Raw genomic sequence first — 12,775 nt, 5'->3', positions numbered from 1 at the left:
CATCTCTGCACAAGACCGGGGAGCCTCTTAACCTTGTAATCATGCTTTCACCTCATACAATGTTCCCCACAAAATAAAGAAAACAAGGTCCCATGTTGGTCTAGTGACTAGAGGCAGCCTGCTGAGATGGAAAAAGCTAACAGTGACTTAGGAAACCCAATTCCTGATCCTGGGTGTGCCACAAGGGAATCTTACTGTTTGGTAAGATTCTTTTGCTCTATCCTAAAAATGGAGTAAAAGAATGGATTGGTGATAAATGGAAGGGTTTCAAGCTCTATTAATCTGGACAGGCAAATGGGCAAGGCAGGACCAGGCTCTGAGGCTGAGATATGTGGAATGCCTCAGTACTTACATGTGGCAAGAGTAGATGCCTCTTCTTGGCTCCAGGTTTGGGCTATAAGAATATGAGGCCTTCATGTGTCTCCACCCCAGTCCCCATCAGGTTTGACAACCACCACTGAACTAACTGTCTGCAGGCCCCAGGGAACTCAGGCTGACACAGGCCAGATAGCATCCTTGTTTTTATCTCTTTCAGAATTCATGCAAACCACAAGGTGAACAGTTCTGCATAGTGGAGATGGTACCACAACATTTCCATGATTAAAAAGATAGTGTTCCAGGCTCCATGGTGTGACTTAAATGTCAAGATTTCTTTCATCAGAGGAGATCCAGTGACATTCTGGAAACTGTGTGAAATTTGATTCTGCCTCCCCAAAGAGCTGCCATTATTTCTAGTGGGGACAGTTCTAGTGAAGCCCCGTGCCTTGCACAGCAATTCTAGCCAACACAGATCTTCCATCCTGCCTAGGACAGTGATCTTGGGTAGTCAATTCAGTGCCTTATGCCTCCATTGCTAAGCTGAAAAATGTACCAAATCATTGACAATTCCTCAGTAGATTGCTATGTGGGTAATTCATCAATATGTTCACAATAATAATAGAAATAATAATAATTTCAACAAGGAAAAGAGCCATAGTTAGTATGTGCTGAGAATTTTCTGTATCTGGCACTATCCTGTATTATTTCATACACTGCATATTACCTACATCATTTCATTTACTCTTACAGTTGTTCAATAAAGAAAGCATTAAGATTATGACTATTTTAATATAAAAACACTGAGGTTTGGAGAGGCTACACAATCTATCCAGAGCCACACAGCTGGTGGTTGAGCTGGGCTTTGAACTTGAGTTAGGCTAAGCATTATTTTAGATGATGTTCTGTCCCCAAGGAATTTATAATAGATGGAAGAAGGAAGCATAGGCACAAAGTTGATTTTTTTTAAAGGAAGGAAGGAAGGAAAGAAGAAGAAAATGGCAATATTTTCAACTGCATAAAGCTTGACATAAGTTCAGGATATTGCTTTGCTACTGTAGGAGTGGAAAGGTATGATACTACTAACTCATTTTTTTTTTTTTTTTTGTCAGTACCGGGGATCCAACTCATGACTGCACGCTTGCAAGGCAAGTGCTTAGGCCGCTGAGCTAAATCCCCAGGCCCCTACTAACTCATTGTAAGGGTTACAGGAGAACACCCCTCGAACCAAAGATAGGTTAACACAGACTTTTAGGTGTAAGAATTGGAGACCAATGGGCATACGGCCGTGGTGGCAGACTTATGGCATGCATGATGCAGCAAGCCGTTTATCATCACTGAAAGCTGTAACAGATTCATCATCACTGGTCTATAGGAGACTGTAATTTTTTCCTTTCCTTTCCTTTTTTTTTTTCTGGTACCAGGACTCAAACGCAGGACGGACCTTGCCAGGCAGGCACTTGTGCTGCTGAGCTATCTCCCCAGCCCAGGAGACTGTATTTTTACACCTAGGTTCAATGAAGAATGGACAGCTGGGTAGAAATGTGAGTGGACAAAAAGCATATGATCTAAAGTCATAGAGTGAAGCAGGGAACCCCAGCAAAGCCCATCTGTTCAGAGTCTTCTTGGCCTCTTTGGGTAGCATCCCTTCCTTCTAGGTATGTGGCAGGGCCCCCTGAAATGAGAGTTTATGTTCTATTGAATAAGGTAAGTTACAGAATTTCTTTATGGTCAGCTCTTAAACTGAAGGACCAAGTTAGAGTAATGTTTCTAGTTTATATGAGGTGCCTTGGGGAAAAGGTTTTCTGTTTTCTATGATGATGGGGTGAGCATAGGGCAGGTAGGAGGCAGAGGGTTAGACGATCTGAAGGACTTTGTTTCTCATGCTCTTCTAATAATCTTTGGTTCAAAGTACTCAGTATGTCAGAATGCCATACTTTGAGGTACTGTGGTTTTTCTGAGCTCCCAAACTACTACAGTTTCATTAGTTTGTAATGTAGTTTACATATTTAGAGATACGTTTATATATTTTGTACGTGTTTATATATAGATGTGTATGATAGAAAATTTAGTAATATAAAATTGTTCAAAGACTTCCCCAGTCCTTTCTCCATGGGGCAAAGCGAACCTTCTAACCCTGCAATTATCTATTCTCTCTATTTTTAATTCCAGCATATGCAGCTCAAACCAGTTCAGCTGGACATATTCCTCTGCTCTTGGGGTGCAGACACAGTCTCAGGACTATGGATAGAGGAGGTGGGAGGGGCAAACTTTGGCTGCAGAGGTAAAGACGATTTACGGATTTACGTAATACAGCAGTGCTGGAGGGTAGATGGAAGGAGAGGAGAAAAGGGACTGAGGAGAGAAGGGGAGAAAGAGAGAAAGCGAAGAAGAGATGGAGAGAGGGGGAGGCAGGAGAGCAAAGGACGAGAGACCCTGTCTCAAAATAAAACATTAAATAGTCAAAGGGAGCTGGGAATGTAGCTCAGTGGTAGAATACTTGCCTAGTATGTTCAGAGCCATGAGTTTAATCCCAGAATTTGGTGGGGGGAAGAACAGCCGTGGATCTGAACCACAGGTACTGTGCAGAGTTATACATCTACAAAATATACATATTATACATATGTATTTTGTAGTGTATGACCCTGGGCAAGGCAGTTGGCCTCTTTGTGCTTCACTTTTTTTACTTACAAAGTGGAGACAACAGTAGTACTGCACAGGTCATTATTAGGGTTAAATGACATGAACATTAAATAATATATATTCGGTAACAATGGAAATTGTTTAAAACAGAACTTGGGACATAACACCTGGAAGCTCCTTCTGTCCTGCAGCCACTAATTTATGGGACTTTAGTTCCATGCACCCATCTACTCGCTGGTCACTCCCACATTAGAAGTCCACTAAGCTTGAAAGCAGACCCACTGGACAGCCAGACTGTAGACAGCACACAGCTACACAGCACCTCCGGACTTTCTGCCTGAACTTTTTCCTTGTTCCCACCCTCTAGGCAGGTAACACTAGTGTCTCAGTTTCTTGGTCCTTACCCTTTTGCCCACTGGTTGCTTTCTGCCACTCCCCACTGACTGCTTCTCCTTCCTGACCCCTCACCTGGACTCCCACACCTTATGCATGGCTTAGTGCAGTCACCCCCTAACCTGCCTCCTCATTTTCAGGATCTCCCCATAGTCTGCTCTGTACAGGTCATTGGAACAGCTGCCTAAAATCTCATTTTCATTCCACTCCTCCCCAGTTCCTACTGCTAATAGGACAAAACCCAAGTCCCTGGCGTATGTTCCAGGGCCCACGAAGTCTGGCTCGATGCTGTCTTCAACTTGCCCTGCCATGCTCACATCAGTGCCACTGCTGTTCTGGCTGCGGGTTTCCTCCTCCTTTGGGTCATCACCACTGCCCTTATTTAGCGCTTTTTTGCAGCTTCAGTCTCTTTCCTTACCCAGACCTGCACCTGTCCAATCACTATGCGTCAAGGATGGTTTCAGCCTCCCTTCCCCTAAAGTCTCCCAGATCTTTGCACGGTAAGGTTGTGCTCACTCAGCCTGTGAGCCTCACCATCAGAAGAGATGACCAGCTAATCACAGGCCTTGATTCAGATGCCTCTGATATTTTACACAAGGTTTGGCCCAAGTCTCCACAGGACAGGTACTAAACAATCAACATATGATCTTTTAGTGATGAAATGCCAAGTATATCCTTTTTTTCCCCTGAGAACTGGAATAGTGAAAAATATTATTCCATCCAAGGGATGGGTTTCAAAGGCCTACTGTGGTCTTGAACATCATGCTGCTTGTCAGGGTATAGAGGTGATCTAAAGACGAATGACCCAGGCCTTGATCAGAAGATCTTAAATATGGAGGATTCTTACTCTAGCCTCCCTTGGTGGGCTTTAAGTGGTCTGGAACTCCCTAAAGCTGTCAGCAAAATTTCTTAGATGTGTGCATATGTGCCTCTTTCTGGGGGAGAAGGTTGGTGGCTTTCAGCAGCTACTACAAGGAATTCGGGCTCACCATTCTAAGGTAAGGACAGAGATCTCCATACAACCAACCTGTATCCCACTACATGGCATAATGGAGAAAAGCACTGTACTCTGTTTCTCTGACATGGGGGAAGATGGGGAGTGGATTGGAAGGGAGGGTGCTAGGCTCATTGAATGGAGCAATTCCATGAAGAAGGGAAGCAGAGAAAAAAGAGTGGAGGCTGAGAGCAGGCCTTGCAAAGTCCAGAGGTGGAAGATCATGTCTTTGGGGTGGGATCTGTTACCAGGTGAAACTGAGGCATGGAGTCTGGGGCCACAGGATGAGGCAAGCAAGCTCCAGTGTCTACCTCTTTTTCAGGAAGCTCAAGCAAAACCACACAGCCTCAAGCAAGTTCCTAAGACTGAAAGCCCCGGGAGGAACCAGTCAGTACTCCTTCAAATGGGGCCAGGAAAGGTGAGGAGCCAGTTGCCAGGAAAAGCCCAGGGACACCTCTTCTAGTGGCTAGGGCTACAGTCTAGCAAGGAGGCTTTTAGATGACCTTCAGTAGGAAGGGCACAAAGCTAGCTGGTCCTATAGAGGCACTGGGAATGGGGCTGTCCTCCAGACAGGGCTATGAGGGAGATGGAGGTGGCAGAAGTGGGTAAGGACTGAGTAAGAGGGGGTCTTTCCTTAGGGATTCAAACACCACTCTGAGTCTGCACTGCATGCAGTAGTTCCTAACATTCAACTGACAGATTCCCTAGGTGGATGGGCTCTTGGGAAACGAGAGAGACAGTAATTTGGAGGCCTAGTTCTGAGAGTACTAAGAATACTGAGAGCAACAGTTGGCACTCTGAGGTAGCCTGTGTTTAAGAGAGATCTACCTTCTTCCAATCATCTGGCTCTTTCCTCCCTTAGGGCTCTTTGGTGCTCCTTGGAAAACTTTGTCTACTCCCCGACTCCCTCATATCCCCTGTCTTACTTTCCAACTAATCCTGGTCATCATGTGAAGCTATGCAGTCACCTACTTGAAGTCTTGTTACTTATCTGTGTCTTTACAGAAGAAGCTCATTGAGCACGAGGAAAAGGGAAGCAGAATCTTAGCTTCCTGCAGCTGGCCTATGCCAGCAGGCCCTGAAGCCCTTACTACCATCCCAGGCCTGTGTGTCCACTATCAACAGAGGAGAAACAATGCCACACTGCCCCACCCAGCTTCACGTCAGCTGCTCCCAGGAAAGCCCTTTCCAGCTGCCAGGCTTGCTTCAACCTGAGTCTTGAACTTAATTTATTTTAGTTCCCTGCTTCTCAGAGGAAGGAGAAGAATACAGGAAAAGAGGTACACATGAGCTGGGAGGCCTTGCCAAGCAGATCATCCCTGTATGGCTGTGCTGCCAAGGTACCACCTGCTGTAACAGGCTTGGGTTTGGATTCTGCTGAGTCTGCTGGGCTCTCCAGGGAGCCCCACATGCTTTCTATCTTGCCTTCAATTACAGCCCTCCCACTCTCCTACCTGAAGGCTGCCTTGGTGGGAAAATCCCATCAAGGAGAGAGCCAGAGAAGAGCCTGTTTCTTTTTTTTTTTTTTTTTTTTTTGTCTTTTTCCTTTTTACCAGTACCAGGGATCGAACTCACGGCTGCCTGCTTGCAAGGCAGGCGCTTATGCCGCTGAGCTAAATCCCCAGCCCCAGAAGAGCCTGTTTCTAAAAGGCTCTACTATGTAACCCTTAACATACCAGACTCCTAGCAATTTCCAAGTAATCATCTCTCTATTCAAGATAAAGTGGAAAAAAAATTCCACGCAAACAGTTAATGTTTTCCAAAATGGAAGGAGAAAAGCATTCCAAAGTCACATTTATCTTTTCTGAGTTATAATCAGGGAAGGAGACTCTTGGAAGCAAGAGCTGGCTGGGATGTCAAGTGCCACATGCATGTGGGGTGTGCCTTTAACCCTGCCTGTCATCTGGTTAACGGAGACTTCAAGGGGCACCATGGTCCCCCTTGAGCCCCAAGGAGAAGAGAAAGCAAAGGCCTATGCCTGTACCATATCTGAAGGTCACATTAGGCACTACCTGCTCTCGGCCCCAATGTCTGCGTTGATTTAGAATGAATTAATACAAGCAAAGGGCTTAGCTCAGGGCTTGGCAATAAGTAGTGCTCACCACATAATGGCCATTTATTTTGACTGCTGCTATCACTGTGAAGGCGAAGGAGACCTGTGCTCCCCGGGGCCATGCTGATGATCTGAGTGGGGGTCTCTCCAGTGTCTTCTTTCTCCACACATTACTCCTGCTGTGCCTGCTCCTGTATCCCCAGCACTGAGCACATTGGAAGCCCACAGTGAATGTTCTAGGGGCACCTCTCAGTTTTCCCTGTCCTGGCTCTACTGACCACAACCACAGGGTCCCAAGGGACAACTGCTTTTGGCTCAAGCTCCTGAGAAGTAGGCAACAGACAGGCCAGGCCTCTGCCAGCATCGCCCTTGTCATTCCTCCAGGCCGGCCTGCAACACACTCGCAGTCACCCAATTCCCAAGGTACCTGGAGGAGCCAGTGTGTGAGCCAGGATGGCTTTACCCCATGGAATTAGGATTTTGTGCATAAAATATTAAATTTTACATTTAAAGTTATCTGTCACAGATGATTAATCAGTTGCACAGAGGCTACGTTAGCTTTCCTCTGTGAGGGCAATGAATTTTAGCAAAAGAAGGATATGTACAAGCTGCCCAGTAGCCAGGGAGACACCACCTAGGCTCTCCAGTGAGGCCTGGTGTTCTCTGAGAGGCCTCCCCCTGCTCTCTTTTCCTGGCTCTGAGAGGATGGTGGGATTCTCTACCACAACAGCTCACAAAGTGCTGCTTCTACATCAAGTTATCTGAGCTGTTTTCTCTTCCCCTTGGGGCTCCCCTCCCTTTCCTTTAGCTTTGCCAGTGTAGCTGCATACAGTTCAGCCTTACCATGAATACAAACATTTGTGAATAAGAGGCTTTTGTATACTTTTCCCATTTGCCACTTATCAGATACACAGAAACTGGACCAAAACTCAATCCCTGTTCTAGTGTACCGAATCCCACGGGAAGGGGAGCCTACCCAGGAGAGGCTTCAAGCACACACCGTGGTGTGGTATAAAGGGAGAGCACATCAAGTCAAATGGCATCCCCTGTCCCAAGCAGGAAAAGGCAATCCTAAGGAGGGGAGAAAGTGGCTTTGATTCAGGTGAAATGAATTTGATTCAGCACATATTTTTCTAATCAGGTTAACTCTTTGAGGGTGGGTACCTATCCAGTATTCTGAGGGCCTCAGGACAGTCACCAGCCCTGCAGTTCTGCAGCTGCTGGCTTTGACTCTGCTGTGCAAACTTGCCTGTCATGGAAGTCCCATGTTTTTGGTACAATGGCTATGTTGGTGATGGCTGCCATATAGCTCCAACATAGAGCAGAGTTTCTTCTGGTTCCTTTGAGTAGCCTGGCATTACCAGAAGGAGGCAGTAGGTTACAGAGACAGGCCCTTTCCTTTGTTGTGCCCCTGAGCTCAGGGACCTGCTTACCTTTTTCTCCTTGTCACCATATTCGATGCCCAAAGTGTCCATGGCCCGGACAATGGCTGCCAGAGACTGAATGGTGTTGCTGTACACCACAGGCTTGTACTGCTTCACGTCTTCTCCAGAGAAGCCATCTTCATGGATGATCCTGGGGGAAAACCATACATACCATACCTGGTGAGTGCACGACATGTCCTGTCCCCACTCAACACAGACAGCACTGAGCACTGAGAGTCCTGGGGCTACCCTTATAGTTTATTAGGGTGCGGGTGAGGTCCCATGGGGAGGAATTACTGGACTAATGCAGTAGTGCTGTATAATCTGAAAGACTAAAACCTACAAGAATTACTGAACAATAATCTGAAAAACAGAATATGGAGGAAAAACATCTTGTCATGCTCACTATGTACACTGAAAGAAAGGAGATCCTGATAAGTATTTCAAATATTTAAAAACAGAACAGGAGGAATAAACACTGAGTGCTCAATATTTGTTAGCTGTTGATATTTTAAGCAAACCTTAGGGTCTGTTTATTCCTGGGGCATATTGCTGAAGATCTTTGCAAGGAGTCTGCAAATGAATGATGCATTTTCTCTTCATAGAAAACTCAGTGCTTTTAATGAAGGCAGGATGAATAGCTTAAAATGAAAATCACCATCATCATCATCATCAGAAAAATCAACACAAGATGTTTTCCTACTCTTTAATCTTTGGCTGGGATTTAATCACTAAGTCACTCTTATTTTTCTAGACCTCAACAGTGACACAGAGCCCACCACAGTTCTTAGAGGGCATGTGATACTCACTGGTGGCCCCTCAACACATGTTCATTGCTGATAAGGATCCAAATAAGACAGGAAGCTAGAAAGGGGAAATCATGCCAAAGCTGTAAGAATTCTCTTATAACTGAAGTACTTGAGAAACAGCAAACAAAATCTAAGACAAACACCTAACATTAATTGCTCCTCAATAAACTATGTGAACTCTTTCTATGGCTACACTTTTCAGGCCAAGATGGACTGCTATGGGTAGCGTGCACACAGCAAGACAACAGCTGAGCCCTCCCTTGGACCTCACCAGCCCAACTCCATTCTTTTATTAGCTTCAGAGCAGGAGAACACTGCTAAAGGTCCTTTTGTTTTTTTAAACAAAGACATAAAACATCCTAGCTTTATTGAACTATAATTCACATATTACACTATACTACCTGCCCATACTAAGTATTACCATTCAACGCCATTCATATCCAGGGATCCCATTATCAACACCCAGAACCATGCTGAACTAATCAGTGAATTAACTTATTATGCGCTCTTAATCCCAGCATCATACGCTTAACCCCAGCATCACACTCTCTGGATCTAGCCACCTCTGAAAAGTCCCACCAGTAACCTCAGGAGGCCTGGAGGCAGGCAGACATCTAGGTACAAGCCATAACAAAGGGACCAGTAGGTGTTTACCAGACCACAGAGCAGGGAGGGAGCGGCCAAGCAGAACTCTGTGGCTCACTGAGCTGCAGAGCTTAAGAATCAGTTCCGAAGGTGGAGGCAGATGAAAGAAATTACAGAGCGAACTACAGGCATCTACTTGGGGTCGCTCTGAGTCTTGGGCTATGTAGCTGAGACTCTATAGCTGAGCACAGAAATAGCATTAAGGAAAGAGGGAGCTCCAGGGAGGTTACAGGTTGAACACTTTCTAGAGCTCCTTTGCACTGGGAGATAGGTAAGTTCCTGCGGGCCACAGCAGACAGTCCTTGTAGGATGTCTGGGGTGTTCAGCGGCCAACCCAGAGGGCTCTTGCCATAGTACCTGGCACATTAGCCCTAAGGCTCAGAGGCCTGCCCTGACAACGCTGAAAAATATGCCAGGAAAAAAAATTAAGTACTTTAACTGTCTGGTAGAATGAAGTCAGCGCTCTTTAAATGAATGTGACAAAACCTAGACAATTAATATGAAATGAAAATATCACTGTTCAATAAAAAGTTCTTGGATATGTAAAGAATCAGGAAAGCGAATCCTATATAGGAGAAAAATTAGTCAATAGAAAAAAAATAGATGTGACAGACATGATGAAATTAACAAATAAGGATGTCAAAATACCTATTTTAGTCAGGTGTGGTGGCACACACCCGCAATCCCAGCACTCAGGGGATGAGGCAGAAGGGTTACCAGTTCAAGGCCAGTCTAGGCTACACAGAAACTTCAAGGCCACCCTGGATCATGTAGTGACATCCTGTTTCAAAAAACTGCAACAAATGAAAACCATCCATTTTAAGTATTTTTTAAAAAATTAAAGGATACCATGAATCTAATTAGGAAATGTACTATGTAGAAAGAGATGATATGCAGTAGCTGAAATAAAAACTTCCCTGAATGTGATTAAAAGATTAGACACACAGAAGGTTGGTCAACATGAAGACATAATAACAAAACTATCCCACTAGAGGCAAGAAGAAGAAGAGGGTTGACAATGTATTAGATACATAATATGTGTAAAATTTACATAATAATAGTATACAGAATAAGAGGGAAGAATGCTATAGAAAGGCTCACCATGTGAAGTAAAAACACCCATTGTAAACACTAATCACTGAATCCTAAAGGAAAAACCGCTGCCAATCAGACTCTCTGGAGATGGCTGACCTGAGTTGTGTGTGTGTGTGTGTACGCGCGCGTGCACTTATGATCTACAGATCTCCATGATGTGCTTCCCCAGAAACCATGGAACAGATGCTATGGCATTGTTTTGGGACCTGCAAGCCCTGTTATCCTCTTGAATGTATTTTCTAGACTCCTGAGTTTTGTTTTGTTTTGTTTTTGGTACCAGGGGTCGAACTCACAACCTTGTGCTTGCCAGGCAGGCGCTTATGCTGCTAAGCTAAATCCCTGGCCCTAGGGACTATCATTTCACACCTATGATTAATCTTTATGCTCATATAATTAGGTAGGAAGGGGATTTTTAAAAAAATGAACCCTTTGGCAAAAGAAGAAACCAAGGCTGAGTGAAATTAGGAAATTGTCCAAATGTCTCTCAATGGGTTAGTGTCAGAATTGGGAATAGAACCCAGGTCTCCAAGTTCATAGTCCTATCTACCACACCTGAAGCCAACAGACGCCTGGCAGATGTCAGCCTGGTGCCTGATGTCAGCTGTGGTGGCTCCAAATGAAGAAACTTCAATTGAGGTTTGCAGAAATGATGCAATTTCGGTTAAAGTGTTCAAGACACACTTATTAATCTTATAACTTATTCAAACTTGTTTATATTAGTTTAAAATTGGGCTTATTATATGTTTCAGGCTAGAATTTTATAACCTCTTCCTCCCTTCCCCAAAATAAAAAGCACTCACTGAAGACTAGAAAACTTGGGCCATACAGAAAAGAAGAAACACTGCTCTTAATTCCACCAGTCAAAGAAAAACATTTAATATTTTGGTGTAAGACTTTCCATGCCATTTTGTAATGTCACATTCTTTTTTTTTCCTCCCAGTGATGATTGGAGGCACATACAAGTATCAAATAAAGACCCATTATTTTCTCTGTCTCCTATCATTCCTGAGAAGCCACATAGAGCAGTTGCCATGGCGTAAATGACCGAGAAGCCTGAAATAGTGCCAGCTCTGTCACTGAGGAGCTGTGTGTTCCCAGTAAACCACTTAATCTCTCATTTTTGGTTTCCTCATCTGCAAGGAGCTGTTGTAAGAAACAGAGCAAGTGTACAGCACATGGCAGCTACTAGGGCTGGTATTCTCACTTTCAAGCCAAAGTCCTCCAATATAATTTCTGTCATTTGTGGCATAAAAAAAGCAGAACAGTAACTGTGGCCAGTGTTTGAAGATTTACTTACTGTGTCAAATGCTTAACACATTACATTTCATCTAATTGCCAAGACAATGCTGGGAGATAATAATCATCATTTTCTCTTCCCAGATGAGGAAACTGAGGCTTAAAGAGGTTGGCCTGCTCATGTGAGGGCACACCACAGAGAGGCAGAGCAGCATCTGAGGAGCTGCTTGTGACTGGAAGGTAGATGCTGAGGCAGGGCTGCTGCTTCCACCCCGGGCCCTACACCAGGTTCCAGAGGCTCCCAGGGCTGCATACATAGCACAAGCCTCAGTACCCCCCTTGCAATGTCTGCCAAGTTTGGGGGTAGGGAGGTTGGGCAAGGAAAGGAACCTCTGGGTTGAGGTTGGAGAGTACCCCAGAGGGGTTCAGTTTCATTTCTGAGTCCCAGAGGCAGGATGAAAATGATCTGCCAGGCAGCAATGGGCTTTTCTAAGGTTCCATGAGGTGCCTCAGTAACAGTGGTATCTCACACTGCAGCAGCCCCAGATAGAAGTGCCTAGTGGAAGAGTACAGAGCCAAGTATCATTGGAGCCCCCAGATCCAACCACACCTGAAGCCAACCTTATTTACACTTTGGAGTGATATGAGATAAATTAACTCCCTCTTATTTTTGCATAAGTTAATGTGACTTGTGTGTCTGTCACTCATAATCAACAGTCATGCTTAAATCATTTTATAATTTGATAATAATCAGAGATCATCTCACAATGGACTATTTTTTTTTATTTTACCACCAACCTGTCAGCCCAGTCACATTTCACCTACCTCTGCTCTTTCTCTCCCTATTACCTGGTGTAACAGTGGGCTCTGGAGAACCCTTGGTGAAAGTGGGACTTAGCTACCTAAGGAGGAGCTGCAAGACCTGCTCCTCCAAGGAGCTCACTAAAGGAGGCAGACGTATATCTCTATGTAGGATGAGTGGGAATCTCCCGAATTTCTTACACTTGAAGAGCTAGGGCATCAAAGGGGAGGCCAAGCTAGTTCTACCTTAGGACCACCCAGAATCAGGGACTCTGAGAGGTATTCCAGGCCATGCAACCAGAAGAACCAGGGGAAGGGAGGAGGAGGTCTGACCAGGTGAGGGCTGACTCTGCAGGCCAGAATATTT

At 44.9% G+C, this 12,775-nt stretch overlaps 1 protein-coding gene across 3 annotated transcripts in view; it reads right to left on the bottom strand.

Annotated features, from left to right (window-relative positions):
• The window catches only part of Gnao1 (G protein subunit alpha o1), a 164,363-nt gene that overhangs the window by 70,091 nt on the left and 81,497 nt on the right, over positions 1 to 12,775 (bottom strand). For all 3 annotated transcript variants that reach the window (XM_063247344.1, XM_063247345.1, XM_003471969.5), the window contains exon 3: positions 7,832 to 7,973. In XM_063247344.1, coding sequence (XP_063103414.1) covers positions 7,832 to 7,973 — 142 coding nt within the window. The remainder of the gene's footprint in view (positions 1 to 7,831; positions 7,974 to 12,775) is intronic.

This window comes from Cavia porcellus, unplaced genomic scaffold (genome assembly GCF_034190915.1).
Source record: "Cavia porcellus strain 051 isolate PalLab524CR breed Dunkin Hartley unplaced genomic scaffold, mCavPor4.1 scaffold_4, whole genome shotgun sequence".
In the NCBI taxonomy this organism is placed as follows: Eukaryota; Metazoa; Chordata; class Mammalia; order Rodentia; family Caviidae; genus Cavia; species Cavia porcellus.
The sequence above is the reverse complement of the archived record's forward strand: the minus strand, read 5'-3'. Positions and strand labels throughout refer to the sequence as shown.